The sequence below is a fragment of the Lactuca saligna genome, chromosome 3 (genome assembly GCF_052625555.1).
Source record: "Lactuca saligna cultivar CGN05327 chromosome 3, ASM5262555v1, whole genome shotgun sequence".
Taxonomy (NCBI): domain Eukaryota; kingdom Viridiplantae; phylum Streptophyta; class Magnoliopsida; order Asterales; family Asteraceae; genus Lactuca; species Lactuca saligna.
In genome coordinates this window covers 77,378,655-77,393,453 of record NC_136419.1, presented here as the reverse complement: position 1 = coordinate 77,393,453, position 14,799 = coordinate 77,378,655, and the positions used below count along the sequence as shown (strand labels likewise).

Below are 14,799 nucleotides of genomic sequence, written 5' to 3'. Positions count from 1 at the left end.
TCATAGCATATATGCCCATTATAATCTTACCATTTGAATGGATCTATAAATGCTAAATCTATAAAACATAACATATATGTTAATATGCCCATTTAAATTCTTAACATTTGAATAAATCCATAAATGATAAATGTATAACACATAGTATATATGTTACTCTGCCCATTTATAATCTTACCATTTGAATCAATCTATAGATGCTAAATGTATAACTCATAGCATATATGCCCATTATAATCTTACCATTTGAATCAATCTATAAATGCTAAATCTATAAAACATAAGCATATATGTTAATATGCCCATTTATATTCTTAACATTTGAATTAATCCATAAATGATAAATGTATAACACATAGGATATATGTTACTCTGCCCATTTATAATCTTAACATTTGAGCTATTCTATAAATGGTAAATGTATAACTCATAGCATATATGCTCATATGCCCATTAATGCATAAATTATCTGTCAAATAAAAATATTGCCATTTCAATAGGATTTAACAAATAAAGAATATATTTTACTTTCTAGGTAATAGGTGGTATTAAATGATTAAAGTGAGAAGACACACAAAAAAAAAAAAAAAAAAAAAAAGACAAGAAAAAAAAAAGATGCTAATTGGTTTGAGAAAACCAACATTAAGTTTTGTTTTTTGTTCCAACACAACACAACCCCTCCAAAAAGTAAAAGTCGAAATTTCCTCATAAAAAATCTTCCGAAAAAGTTGAAATTTCCTTTTCCATCAGATGGAACATTGCCAGCATCATGTACTTGTATAAAGGTGGACTCTCAAGTCATTTATTTCCCTTGCCATCCACTATCGATCACACACTCAAAACACACTCACTGTGTGTTCCAACTTCCAAGATCTTGAAGAACCCAAAACGAAAAACAAAAAAATGTCCGACTTCGAGTTCTTCCTCTACGTATCTCTTCTAATTTCAACTCTATTTCTCATCTTGAATCTTGCCAAAAAGAGAAAACACACCACTTCTTCACCTCCCATCAACCTTCCACCCGGAAACATGGGTTGGCCGTTCATCGGAGAAACCATCGGTTACCTCAAACCCTACTCCGCCACCACCATCGGAGCATTCATGGAACAACACATATCAAGGTATATACATATTGCTATAAGTTTCAAGAAGTCTCTTAATTTACATATCTCACTTCTTCTCCATCTTAAAGAATTTGCGCAATGATCAAACCATATGTTAATTAATTTGTAGGTTTGGAAAGATATACAAATCAAACTTGTTTGGAGAGCCAACGATAGTTTCAGTGGATCCAGGTTTGAATAGGTACATATTACAAAACGAAGGGAGATTATTCGAATGTAGTTATCCAAGAAGCATAGGTGGAATTCTTGGAAAATGGTCGATGTTGGTTTTGGTTGGTGACATGCATCGAGACATGAGGCTTATCTCACTTAACTTCTTGACCAATGCAAGGCTCAAAACACAACTCGTTAGAGAAGTCGAAAAGAACACTTTGTGGGTGTTAGATTCTTGGCAAGAAAATACATCCTTTTGTGCCCAAGATGAAGCAAAAAAGGTAATTGAACTTACTTTTTTATTCCAAAAACTATATATGTAACTTAATCTCAAGAAGCTATACATACGTATACACATATGATCATATCAAATTTATCTCCTTTGTTTTCATGCAGTTTACATTCAATTTAATGGCGAAACATATCATGAGTTTAGAACCCGGAAAACCAGAGACTGAACAACTCAAGAAAGAGTATGTAACTTTCATGAAAGGTGTGGTTTCAGCTCCTATAAACTTCCCTGGAACTGCATATAGAAAAGCTTTAAAGGTATTACATATCAACAAACTAATATATATGTATAACCCTATTTTCTTTTTCTTTGTTTCTCTAGTTTCTTATAGATCAATAAGGTTAATGATCATGATTTGGTTTTGGCTTTTGATAATTGATATCGATAGTCAAGAGCCACGATTCTTAAATTCATTGAAATGAGAATGGAAGAGAGGATTCAGAAGCTACACGAAGGAAATGACTTAGAGGGAATAGACGATGATTTACTTGGATGGGTATTGAAGAATTCAAATCTTTCAAAAGAGCAAATACTTGATTTGGTATTGAGTTTACTCTTTGCTGGTCATGAAACGTCGTCGGTTTCAATAGCCTTAGCCATTTACTTCTTGGAAACTTGTCCAAAAGCCGTTCATCAACTTAGAGTAAGAGCCATATATCAATCAATCATGTCACATTTATTGTTTTGCAATATGTTATATGCACATTAAATGCATGGGATATATATATTAAATAGCAAAAAAATGTTAAGAAACAGAGAAATTCATATTGTGTATAAACTTCAGGAAGAACATAAAGAAATTGCCGAGATGAAGAAGCAATCGGGTGAGAAGGATTTGAGTTGGGAAGACTACAAAAAGATGGAATTTACGCAATGTGTAAGCTTTTTCTTTTTTTCTTTATATACAAATGATCAAATTAAATCAAATAATATATTAATGTGGAACTAAATTATGATAAAAAATGTGTGAATGAAGGTGATTAATGAGACGCTAAGATTCGGGAATGTGGTGAGATTCCTTCATAGAAAGGCTATTAAAGATGTGCGGTATAAAGGTAAATATATGAAGAAAAAAATTGTTTATTTATTTTCTTTTAACCCCCTATTCTTATGTCTAATGACAAAAGAACCCTTAACTTTAGTAATTTAGGTTTTATTTTTGACTTTTCCAAAAGGTTATGACATTCCATGTGGGTGGAAAGTGCTTCCAGTGATCGCAGCCGTGCATTTGGATCCTACAAATTTTGACCAACCTCACCTTTTTGATCCATGGCGATGGCAGGTTCGTACTAAAATTTTTGTTAATAATATTATATTCACAATTATTGTTATAATTATTTAAATGATCAAGATTTTCTTAAAATTCTACAATGATATATTAAATTTTATTTGTCGGCATAACTTGAAAACAAAAACGAAAAATTGGCGTCGTATTCATAATTTTGGCAATTAGACACGTAAGACAATCTTTGTCTTTGACAAATATAAACATGAAATCATTGTATTTTAATATATTTTATTATACATTATAAAATAATAAGTATCAATTAGGTATCTATGCTTGATAACGAATTAATAATATCACATCAATTATTCTCGTTTTATTTATTAAAAAAAATAGCATAATTATAGACAAAAAAAATTCTCATTCTTTTGACATATTTTTAAAAAGATGTACTATAGTCTATCATATGAAAGATGCATATCAACCTTACTATATGACAAATTAGTAAGCATCCGTCATAATATTCTCCAAGGAAATAGTTTTGCAATAATCCAAGTATATGAGTAATTTGTTTTTTATTTATAACTTATTATTATCATTATATAAATCATATAATATGTGAGAGTATAAGGAAAGAAAAGAGCACTTGAAGAAAGGAGCCGAAAGGAAACTGCCGTGGGCCCAAGAAAAGTCAAGGTATGGACGTATAATGAATGGGGGCCCAAAATAAGCAGGCCTAGTATTGGTCGCACGTGTACGGCTAATGGGGCCCATTAAGGAATGTTGATGATGATGGGTCCACGCCACCCCGTGCGTGTGCGGGTGGAGGAGTGAATAGTTATGATGATTAAAAAAGGGGGTCTTTTCTTCCATAGGGATGTGTGTGGTTGCACGTGCACTCATTCTCCTCCAATCACCATACTCAATATCCTCTCATTCTTATCAATATAATAATAATAATAATAATAATAATAATAATAATAATTCAAACATTTATTAATATATAAGTTAGAAAAAAGAAAATTGACTATACAAGTGATAATGGTTCAAAGTACTCATGATAATAGATTAGACTAATCAAACACTCTAAATGATTGATTGATTGAAGCGGTTGGTAGTTGTTAAAGAGACAAATTAGAGAAACAAATGGTCAATTTTATGTATTGATTATGATAGTTAAATGTAGTTTTAACAAGATATATTGTTTTCTTTGTTACTTTTGTAGAGTGCTAAAGTTGCATCTTCAAGCGGGAGTGCAACATTGACATCATCGAATAACTTCATGCCGTTTGGGGGAGGACCCCGGTTATGCACGGGATCAGAGTTAGCCAAATTAGAGATGGCGATATTTATCCATCATTTGGTACTAAGATATCAATGGGAATTGACGGATGTAGATCAAGCTTTTGCTTATCCATATCTTGATTTTCCAAAGGGTTTACCAATAAGAATTCATTGTTTGAAATAGTACTATTGAAAAGAGAATAGAGCAACGTCGACAAGATCCATAATCATCAATGATGGATAAGGAAAGACTTCGTCAAATCTTATGTTTGGTGGGAGAGAATCAAGAAATGAATGGCTCAAAAATGTCCATGTTGATCTTGAAGGTGAAAGTTGCTTGGAGCTTTCGAAGGGGCCATTTCTCAATACTTGAATTTAGAGGGTTTTTAATTAAGTTATAATATTTTAAAAAAGTATAGTCCAAATTATATATAGCTATTTTGGTCATATATTATATTAAGTGTATTTTAGCATTTAATATTTATATGAAATTTTGCATGCAAGTATCAACATCAGTTGCGTAATTTTCTCCTCTTTGTTTTTGGTTATATTTCAGTTTAGATGTAAAAAAAATATTAATAATGAGATACTTGTAGAAAACTATCTCTTTAGGGTTTAGAGGGTTCAGATCTGTTATCATATATGCACCATTTTCTTTAGGTCCATATTTAAAAGGTATTTCAATCAACTAAACAAGTGTCCCTTAGTCACTTAATGGAAGAGACAAAATTTAATATGTCTAAAGACACTTTCTCACATGTCTCTTAAGTTGAGAATAACACAAAACTAGTGAAAACGACTATGAATATGACAATGGGATCATTTATAAGAGATATACAATGGTCAACTTATTCGCAACAATTAAATTCAAGAATAAGTGTTAAACGGTAAAAGGTAATGTTTGAATGACAACACAAAACCTTCCAAAAACAAATTCAACGCAAACCTTCCGAAATATGATTGATTATCATTAAAATTTGACAAGAAAAAAATTACTAAAGGGCACTTGTTGTATTTATAATGTTTGTGAAAAAAAAAGTCACTTTTAGCAATTATGGTGCTTTAGAGTATGCGATATATGTCCTCTAGTACGTGGAGAATCATACGTGGTACCCGACTTAACAACGTTAAGGGTTTTGAAACACCACCTACCCATGTTATGTTAAGATGCGATGAGGAGGAGCTCAACACCTGTGGACATGAGAGAAAGATTAAAAAAAAAAAATAAAAAAAAATAACCAATAAAAACATGGTTGGTGTGGTGTGTGGTGATCATTTCTTAACAAAAATGAAGTGGTGTGAAAAATAACATGGTATGTGATATGGTAAAAATAATGTAAAGTGCCTTTAGTGAAATGGTTGCATTCAAAAATTGACTACCATAGAAAAAGACAAAAATCAACGACAAGTGACATGATCATATTTTGTTATTTTGTTAAATTTCAAGGTATTCTAGGCCATTCGACACACGACTTTAGCCCAATTGAGAAGTTTTAGCATTTATTTTCATTTATGTATGAGTTTTTTTTTTTTTTTTTTTTTTTTTTTTTTTTTTTTTTTTTTTTGTAAGTTAATCAAAGGTTACACTAATTAGTTCGGATAAATGAGAATGAATGTTGGTGATTTTAGTTTCATCATTTCATTTAGTATAGTTAGGATTAACTTGAGACATGTTAAGTTCAGCTTTAGGTACAACCCAAGATCAGAAGTACAAAGTAAACATTCAGATAAGCTAAAGTGAAATCGGGAACACGACAGGTCCGATGGTAGTGCTCTTGGTAGGGTTTAAAAGGGCTTCACATTGGCAGGGTCCAACTGATAGCATCCTCACACCTGAAAGAGCAAATGGGGAAATGAGGACTACATCTGTTGCGACACATCTTGAATGACATGATTGACTCCCTCTTTGACTTTTATAAAAAAATTAAATCTACAAAGGATCCGTAAGAACAATTAGAATCATAGTATATAGCTAAGGACATTCCAATCAAGAAGTTCCTTCTAAGTAGTTTTAACAATTATAAAATGAAGGATTACGGTACAATCAGATCATATGTATACTTGGAAAATTTGAACAACACAAAATATAGATGGATGAATCCATTTCTATATCAAGTGTTATATACAAATTGCCCCCTCATGGAAGGACTTCAAACAAATGTTGAAAGACAAAAAGGAACAGTTGTTCCTTGTATTTCATAAGATCCTAAAACATTTGAAGATGTAATGAAATCTCGAGATGTTGGTTTCTAGAAAGAATCCATTAATGATGATTGGAATCCATGATATGAAATTATATGTAGGTCTTGTGTAATCTTCACGTTACAAACCATTAGGTTGCAAATGGATTCTTAAGAAAAATATGAAATTCGATTGATTAATTGACAAATTTAAGGCTCGATTGTTCATTCAAAGTTTTAGACAAAAAAAAAAATAAGTATTAACTTCTTTTATACTTACGCACTAGTTGTTTGTATTCATATTATAAGATTACTAATTTCATTGGTTGCAATTTACAATATAGTTATTCAACAATGAATGTTAAAACAAAACTAGTGAGTTAGAGAAATAGGTATATATGAAAAAACAAAGGGTTTCATTATGTCTGGAAATGACCATAAAGTATGTAAAAGTTGGATAAGTAATTATATTGGTTAAAGCAAAGACCTAACCGGTGCAACTAAAAGTTTGATCATGTTGTGATGTGTTTTAAATTCACTAAAAGTTTTAAATTTATACTCCTACATAACTTTGTCAGCTAAAACAAAATTACGAAGTGTACCTAATCACGTAGTAGTATGGTAAAGCAGTAAGAAGTCGAACATAGACAACGAAATTTTTAAACATAAAATAAATGCTATTTATTAAACAAAAAGAAATAACTTTGAGTGGGGCGGTTATTGATTTACAAGACGAGTAACTTAAAATCAAGCAAATAACAATCAAGTAACTACTAAAACTTTAAACATAAGCAAGCAAATAGAAAAACAATTTTCATTCATGATTTAAGAGTACTTTCGTTTAGTTTTGAATCCTTTTTTTTCTTATGGTTGATTTCTAATGGCCTAAATATGTTGGTTACCCAATTATTAATTTACTAGTTATCATGTTCCAATTCCTAGTAATTACTAATTTATAAGCTATTATGCAGTGGCCTAGCACAACTTGGACATTAAATTGATTTTAAGGATAATTAGAATTAGAATGATATCTAATGATTACCTATCGATAATCAAGACACGCAATACAAGCAATACAAGCACATATTATGAATCAATAATTATTTATAACACAATCAAAGTTACTAACTTTTACCACTTAACTCTAGGATTTGTTCAATCACTAGATCTAGCATTTCAATATTTATAAACAACTAGATATTACGTTTATGCAATAAGAGTGATCATCTAACTACAAAAAACTTGTAGGTAAAGCAATAAAGATTAGAACTTTAACATGTTAGGATTATAGGTCTATCAAACACAAGTTAAACCAACATAAATAAATCCATAAATAACAAAATCAACTCATAATATTAGGGTTTGTCATCACCAAATGAAATTAAAGGGTTATTATCCCATAATTATAGCAGAAACACAAGTAAAAATAAAATTAACTAGATTATACATTATGTAACTAGAAAATCAAATGAATGTATTATGTTCTTTCCGTAAATCTCTTTAAAACTTGATCTCCAATTGTTCTCCAGCCTTCGAAGGGTTTCTCAGAAGTTCTTGATCGTTCTTAGTCTCTGTAAATCACAGCCTATGTCGCATGTCCTAAATTTTGACCTAAAAATTTATATCAGTAGTTTCCTTAAACTAAGCGCCATGTCGTGGAGAATAGGCGTCCACGCCATGGAGACAGTTTTATGCGGTAAGCACTAAGCCTCTTCACAGATTCATCACGAAGGGTTTATTCTCTATGTCGTGGAACAATAAATGCCATGACATGGTATCTTTAGTTTGCATTTTTCTCCTCTTCTCTCCCTCTTGATTTATACGTCAACCCTCCAAGTTTCCAACTTTTTCCAATTTGGTTATTTCCATTGTGAATGTCCATTTTGGCTACAAAATATATTTTACACTTTATAAGTACCACATATCGTAATAATTAACCAAAATGAAGCTAAATATACTTAAACATTGTACTAAATATATTAATACATATAACAATATCAAAATATCGCACACTTACCTTTTGATTGTCCCCAAGCGAAACTCGTTATTTTGAATACATCACATCAAAACTTTGCTCACGAATATCAAACAAAACAATCAAACTTGAACTCACCAATTACATTTCACTTCAATACATATATTTGTGTCTAAAGAAATCCTAAGAACTTACCAAGCCCTAAATATTCATAATCCTCATAAACATTCCCTACTTATTTTTAACAACATTCATTTTTGAGTTCCTACCACCTATGCATTTTTATTACCCCATTCATATCAAAAGTTATTGCCAAATTCCAAGTGACTCAACTTGTTATTGTGTGTGTGTGTATGTGTGTGTGTGTGTGTGTATATATATATATATATATTAAAAATATAATTAAATTTATTGCATCACTTAATATTTGTGGAACTTTTTCTCCTTTTCATTTTTATTTCTTTTTCAATATTTCAATTTCAACTTTCACATATACACAAAAAAACAATACTAACTTTATTTTTATTAATACTATAGTTCATGACTTTCTAAGAAATTCACTAGAGTATTTGGAATCTCTTAGACCACTAATGGAGCGAATGACTTTCGATGAAACCCATGTAACGATTTTTTCCCATCCATCCAAATTTTTATAATTGTAACATCCCGAAATTCAAGTATATTCATTTGATCCTTTTCTTTCCCTAAGTTGTCAAAATTAGTCCTTGAAAGAAAAGTTTGGCTTTTGAGTATGATGGGCGTAATGGACAGTACGCTGTGTGTACTCATGAGCGTGTTCTTGACGCGGAGTCTACCCAGTACGGTGGGCGTACCATAGTGTATGATGGGTGTAGTAGGTTCAGATGGAAACCCTAATTGTGGGGGTGAGCCTTATATAAGGAACGTTTTGGCCTCACTTTTTGCCACCATTTCCAAAGAGCAAAACCCTAAGTGTGCCAAACCCTCATTCTAGATCCTGTGTGTATGTGTGTTTGAGCTTGACAATGTTCTTGTGTGCCTTTAAAGAGAAGAAGGTGTCATTGAAGAAGCTAGAGTTGGAGTGCAAGCCTTGGATCTGAGCTTTTCAGAGGTTGGAGCATCAGTTGGAGGTAAAAGCTCAAAGCTTTCTCAATTTTTTTGATTTGTGCATGATGGACCATTTCTAGGGTTTTTTTTCCCAAAGGTGGAGACTTTATGAGCAAAGGAGCTCTATAGACCTTAATCTGTCCATATTCAGTGTATAAAGTGTTATAGATCCATAAAAATCCCATCTTGGACATTAGGAGTGAGCCATGCATGAGTTATGAGCTCTATATTGAAGGAAGTGGTGAGTTTTGGATGATGATGACCTTTACAGCCAAGCAAAGGCGTTAAGTCTTCGACTTTATGGATTAGGAGGTTGTAGGGGGTCCAGATCTATATTTTGAGCCAAGGTCTTAATTGATTAAGACAAAAAGTGAGATGATAGTAAAATTTGGACGTACGCTGAGCGTAAATCCCAGTACGCGGGGCGTAGGGTTCAATCAGCCCGATATCAACATAGTTGTCGAGTACGCCCAGCGTAGGAATCTGGTACGCGTCGCGTACCCCTTAGGGTTGAATTTCGTTGAATTTTAGGGTTTAGTCAACAAGTGGAATTTTCGACCATTGGAGGGGTAGAATGGTCTTTTACCCTTCTGAGAGAGCATAGGAAGGGATTAGTCTAGCATTTGAGATCCATTATTAGTTAGAGATAATTTATGTATGTGATTAGGCAGAGGCTAGATCGTTCGAGATCATTTGAGTTTACCTGAGGTGAGTCTTCTCACTATACATTAACTATGGTGGTATCTATATGTGGACCGAAAGGTTATATGTGTTTGTTTGAGATTATGTGTATGGTGATGATATATATACTATGTGCCATTCTGACCGGACCGGAGGGTCCAACGATTTATGAGGCCAGAAGGCTCAACCAAATTGGACCGAAGGGTCCAATGAGCTATACCGGACCAGAGGGTCCAATGAGCTATACCGCACCAGAGGATCCAATGAGCTACGAGACTGGAGGGTCCTGTTGAGACACACCGACCAGAGGGTCGTACAGAGTACAACCTCGAGTGGTGAATTGTTGTATGTGGTATTTTGGGGAACTCACTAAGCATTCATGCTTAACGTGTTATTTGTTATGTGTTTCAGGTACCCCGGAGGATCGCGGGAAGGCACCGGCGTGATTGTACACACACTCGAGATTTGGAATTATGTTTTGTGGATCCTGGATTTAGACAATTGTTTGAAAACTTGTATTGATCTTTGAGAATTAATGTTTAGACATGTGTTTTATGAATATTAAAAATGAAAATTTTGGTTTGAAAAATTATGTTGTTACAAGTTGGTATCAGAGCCTTGGTTTGATGGATTCGGATACACCTTCAGGCATATCTGAACGCAGACTGAGGATTTGAGAAAGGTTTTCAAAAGAAACGATTTTCTAAAAAGAGTAAGAGATTCAAAAGGGCAGAAAAGAGCAGTGTGTACAATCAACCAACATCCGAACGGCGATTTCCCAAAATACCCTTACCTTATGTGCTATGATATATTATGAGATATGTTATGCATGCTAGAGTAGGCTAGGTATTAATATTTAGGACTAGAGTGTCCTGATTTGTGATGCCTTATCCTAGGAGTTACTGCTATTGTGAAGTACATCGTGTATTAGTAGGTAGCATAAAGGAGCTTATGAGAGGTCTACTGGAGGGTAGCATGCGTTCAGCAAGATATAGAGTACTTGCCATCTGGGATCCTAGGAGGAGGACTTAGGGTGAATGCTGATGTGGTGTGGAAGGTAGTATAGGGCCCGTACTACTGGAAACACCGAGTCAGTAAGCAGCCCAAGTAAGAATCCTTAGGGTACTAAGGAACAAGTAGGTTTGAGTGGTCGAGTTAGAGGATACTCATGCGAGTCGATGATTTGTTTTGTGTTGTTTTTCAGAGACATGATGGTGGGGACGTACCACACTCCACGGAGCAGCAGTGGTAGCGATGATGAGATTCGCAGGATGATTCATGATGAGGTGGCTGTAGCCATTCGAGCTGAGATACCAGAGATGTTTGGGTCTATCAAGACCATGTTGATTGAGATATTTGATTAGCGGTACACTGCTCTTACCGATGCTGCTGTTGTTGCGGCCACTGCAGCCGTTGCTGCTGCTAGGCTATAGGGGGGGGGGTGACTCGTTGATATACCGGGAGTTCAACAACACGAAGCCACCAGAGTTTGATGGGACTCAGGATCCGATAGCAGCGATGAGATGAATTTCTGACATTTACGGATTCTTATACATGTGTTCTTATCCGGAGCATCTGAGGGTACGGTTCGCACTGAAGCAGCTTCGATTGGGAGCGAAGGATTGGTGGAAGTTTGTGACGACTGAATTTTCTACAGCAGAGCTTACCGATGTGACTTGGGAGAGGTTCACCTCTATGTTTCAAGATGAGTACGTTCCCCCAGTGGAGAGGGAATGGTTGGCCCAGGAGTTCTTGTCCCTCAAGCAGTGGATTGAGTCTATGACTGTGATCACGCGGATGTTTCATGAGAGGGTGTTGTTTTGCCCTGAGCACGTGTCTACCGAGCAGGCACGTATGAGCTAATATCTGAGCATTCTAAGGAGAGACATTTATGAGTTCGTGGCGAACTCGACATACCGAACATTTGCTGAACTCCAGGCAAATGCTCGGAAGAGGGAGATTAATCTTGAGACTCAGACCAGGGAGGAGGTGGAGTCTCAGAGGAGGGATAGGTGGCTGATGCAGTCCCAGCCAGCGGCCAAGTGGGAAAAGCCTGCTGATTCGAGATCAGGAGGTCAGAAGGGTCGCACTTGTGGGAAGTGCGGCAAGAGCCATGATGGGATGTGTAGGTCAGGTGTGTGTTACAAGTGCGAGAAGGAAGGGCATATCGCGAGGGACTGCCCCAAGGGATCTTCGGTTTTCTTTCATTCCAACCAGACTGGTCATAGGAAGGCCGAGTGCTCGCATTTGCTTCAGGGATCAGTGCAAGGATCTGCGCTTTCTACCACTCGAGCTACATAGAGTCGGCCTGTGAAGACCGAGCCACTGAAGGCTTGCGGCAGAGCCTTCCAGTTGACAACGGAGGAGGTACGCGCAACACCCGATGTTGTGGCTGGTATGTGATCTTTTTCTTATTCTTTTGTTTATATATGGTGCTTATATGTGATATGTTTAGGTACCTTTCTTGTGAGTTTTGTACATGCTTTAGTGTTGTTTGACTCGGGTGCGAGTCGATCTTTCGTATCGCTAGCATTTAGTCGTCACATCTGTAGCCGATGTGAAGCATTGAGTTGACCTTTGAGAGTCTCCATAGCTGATGAGCATGCTGTTTTTGCGACTGATGTGATCCGGGGATGTGTGCTTGAGATTTTTGGAGTCGAGTTTCTGATAGATTCGGTGCCAATCGTGATGGGGGATGTTTGTGTCATCGTGGGCATGGACTGGTTGAGCCGATTCGGAGCCATGATCGTTTGTGAGCGTTAGCTGGTGACCAACTAAAACCCTAGTGAGGGAGTACTTTTAGTATTCGGCGAGGGTACCCAATCTGGGTCAGCATTTTGTTCGGGTGCTCGGGCGAGGCAGAGCTTGCAACATGGTTGCATGGGTTTTCTGGGGTATGTGTCGGATATGCTGGATGTTATGGAGAGACCGAGTACTATCGTTGAGGTTATGGTGGTTAGTGAGTTTCCGGATGTTTTCCCCGAGGAGTTAATGGGTGTGCCTCCCGAGAGGCAGGTGGAGTTTCGCATTGATTTGCTTCCAGGGGGTGCACTTATCGCATTGCACCGCCAGAAATGAAGGAGTTATTTTCACAACATCAAGATCTATTGGGAAAGAGATTTATTCGGCTAAGTAGCCCGCCATGGGGAGAACTGATCCTTTTTGTCAAGAAAAAGGATGGTTCACACCGGATGTGTATTGATTATCGGGAGTTGAACAAGCTAACAGTCAAGAACCGTTATCCACTCCCAAGGACCGATGATCTATTCGATCAGTTTCATGGTGCATCTTGGTTTTCCAAGATTGATTTGAGGTCTGGGTATCATCAGATGAGGGTTCGCGAGGAGGATATTTAGAAGACAACATTCAGAACTCGCTATGGGCATTACAAGTTCGTGGTGATGCCTTTCGGGCTCACCAATACACCGACAACATTCATGGATCTCATGAACCGAGTATGTAGGCCTATGTTGGATCGTTCAGTGATTGTGTTCATCGATGATATTTTGGTGTATTCGAAGTCTAGAGAAACTTACTAGTTTTGAAGATCGGGATGATAGTTGAGAGGATTTGGGAGGAAATCAGCCAATGGAAAGAAAGGAATGAACAAATGGCCAACCTTTCATCATATAAGGTGGAGTTTACGTATCACATGGAGTTTATGGACGTAAAATCCATTGTGGTGGCCGTGAACTCCTTGTCAAGGTGTTTTAGGTTTGTTCCTTGTGCTATAGTTTCAACAGATAAATCCCGACATGTATCCCTTAAGTGTACAAGGCTCAGAATGCTCAAACAGACTCCAAATTGTGCTAAATGATAGCAAAAATGAGTTTGACTTTCAATGAAGTGTTTGACTGTACAGGATAGAAAATTTCAGGTTGTCACATCATCCCCCTGTTAGAGGGAATTTCGTCCCGAAATTAGAATTTAGGTAAGGATAGGTATGAATAATAGAGCAAAGAGGTGGGGATACTTCTTATTCGATTGATTCTCGTGCTCCTAAGTGAATTCAGGTCCTCATTTGGCATTCCAGCGAACCTTCACTAATGGGAAGAGACTTTGTTTCGTCTGTTCGAATTCTCAGTGCAGGTTCACTATGGTTCTTCCATGAAGTGAGGTTCTTGTTGATCTCAATCTTGTCGAGTGGGATTACAAGAGTCCTGACGGAAAGGTACTTTTTCAAGTTCGAGACGTGGAGGGTAAAATGTACATTACTGAGTTCGCAGGGTACGTTGTGTCGTGGATGCTTCTTTGCTCTTTCTTACTATGTGAGTAGATAAGTAGGTCGTTTATAAGGATAATGATGAACTGATCCAAGTAAGGATGACATACCCTATTCATTAAGTTCATGAATACTATTGGCACATTGGTCTTATCCGAGGGGTATCACTACGGACTCGTAGCGTTCGCATCGAGTTTGGAAGATCGTCCTCGGGACATCCTTCACTAACACTCGTAACTGGTGATATTCAGATCCCAGGTCCATTTCTGAAAGGTAAATCGTTCCTTGCGGCTGTTCAACCAATTCATCTATGCGAGGTAGAGGGTAATGATTTCTAATGGAAATCTTGTGGAGGTCTCTGATAGTCGATGCACCTACGAATAATCCGTCTTTCCTCTTGAATAATAAGATTGGAGCTCTCCAGGGTGGGGAGCTTCATCTTCCAATTCCATTGCTGAGTAGTTTGTTAAGTTGTCTGGACGGTTCTTGCATTTCTGTAAGTGTTAAACTGTAAGGCGATTTGGTTACAGGAGTAGTATTGGGTTCTAAGTTTGTTCGTATAACAGCACGATCACTC

The 14,799-nt window shown here is 36.2% G+C and overlaps 1 protein-coding gene across 1 annotated transcript; it reads left to right on the top strand.

Moving 5' to 3' along the window:
* Positions 1-824: 824 nt before the first annotated feature.
* On the top strand, positions 825-4,588 carry DWF4 (Cytochrome P450 superfamily protein). The gene is made up of 8 exons (XM_078985444.1): positions 825-1,121; positions 1,234-1,558; positions 1,674-1,826; positions 1,958-2,212; positions 2,354-2,446; positions 2,546-2,624; positions 2,745-2,851; positions 4,020-4,588. Exons 1-8 carry the CDS (start codon positions 904-906, stop codon positions 4,260-4,262), a joined length of 1,473 nt encoding a protein of 490 aa, XP_078841570.1. The 5' UTR covers positions 825-903; the 3' UTR covers positions 4,263-4,588.
* Positions 4,589-14,799: the final 10,211 nt, after the last annotated feature.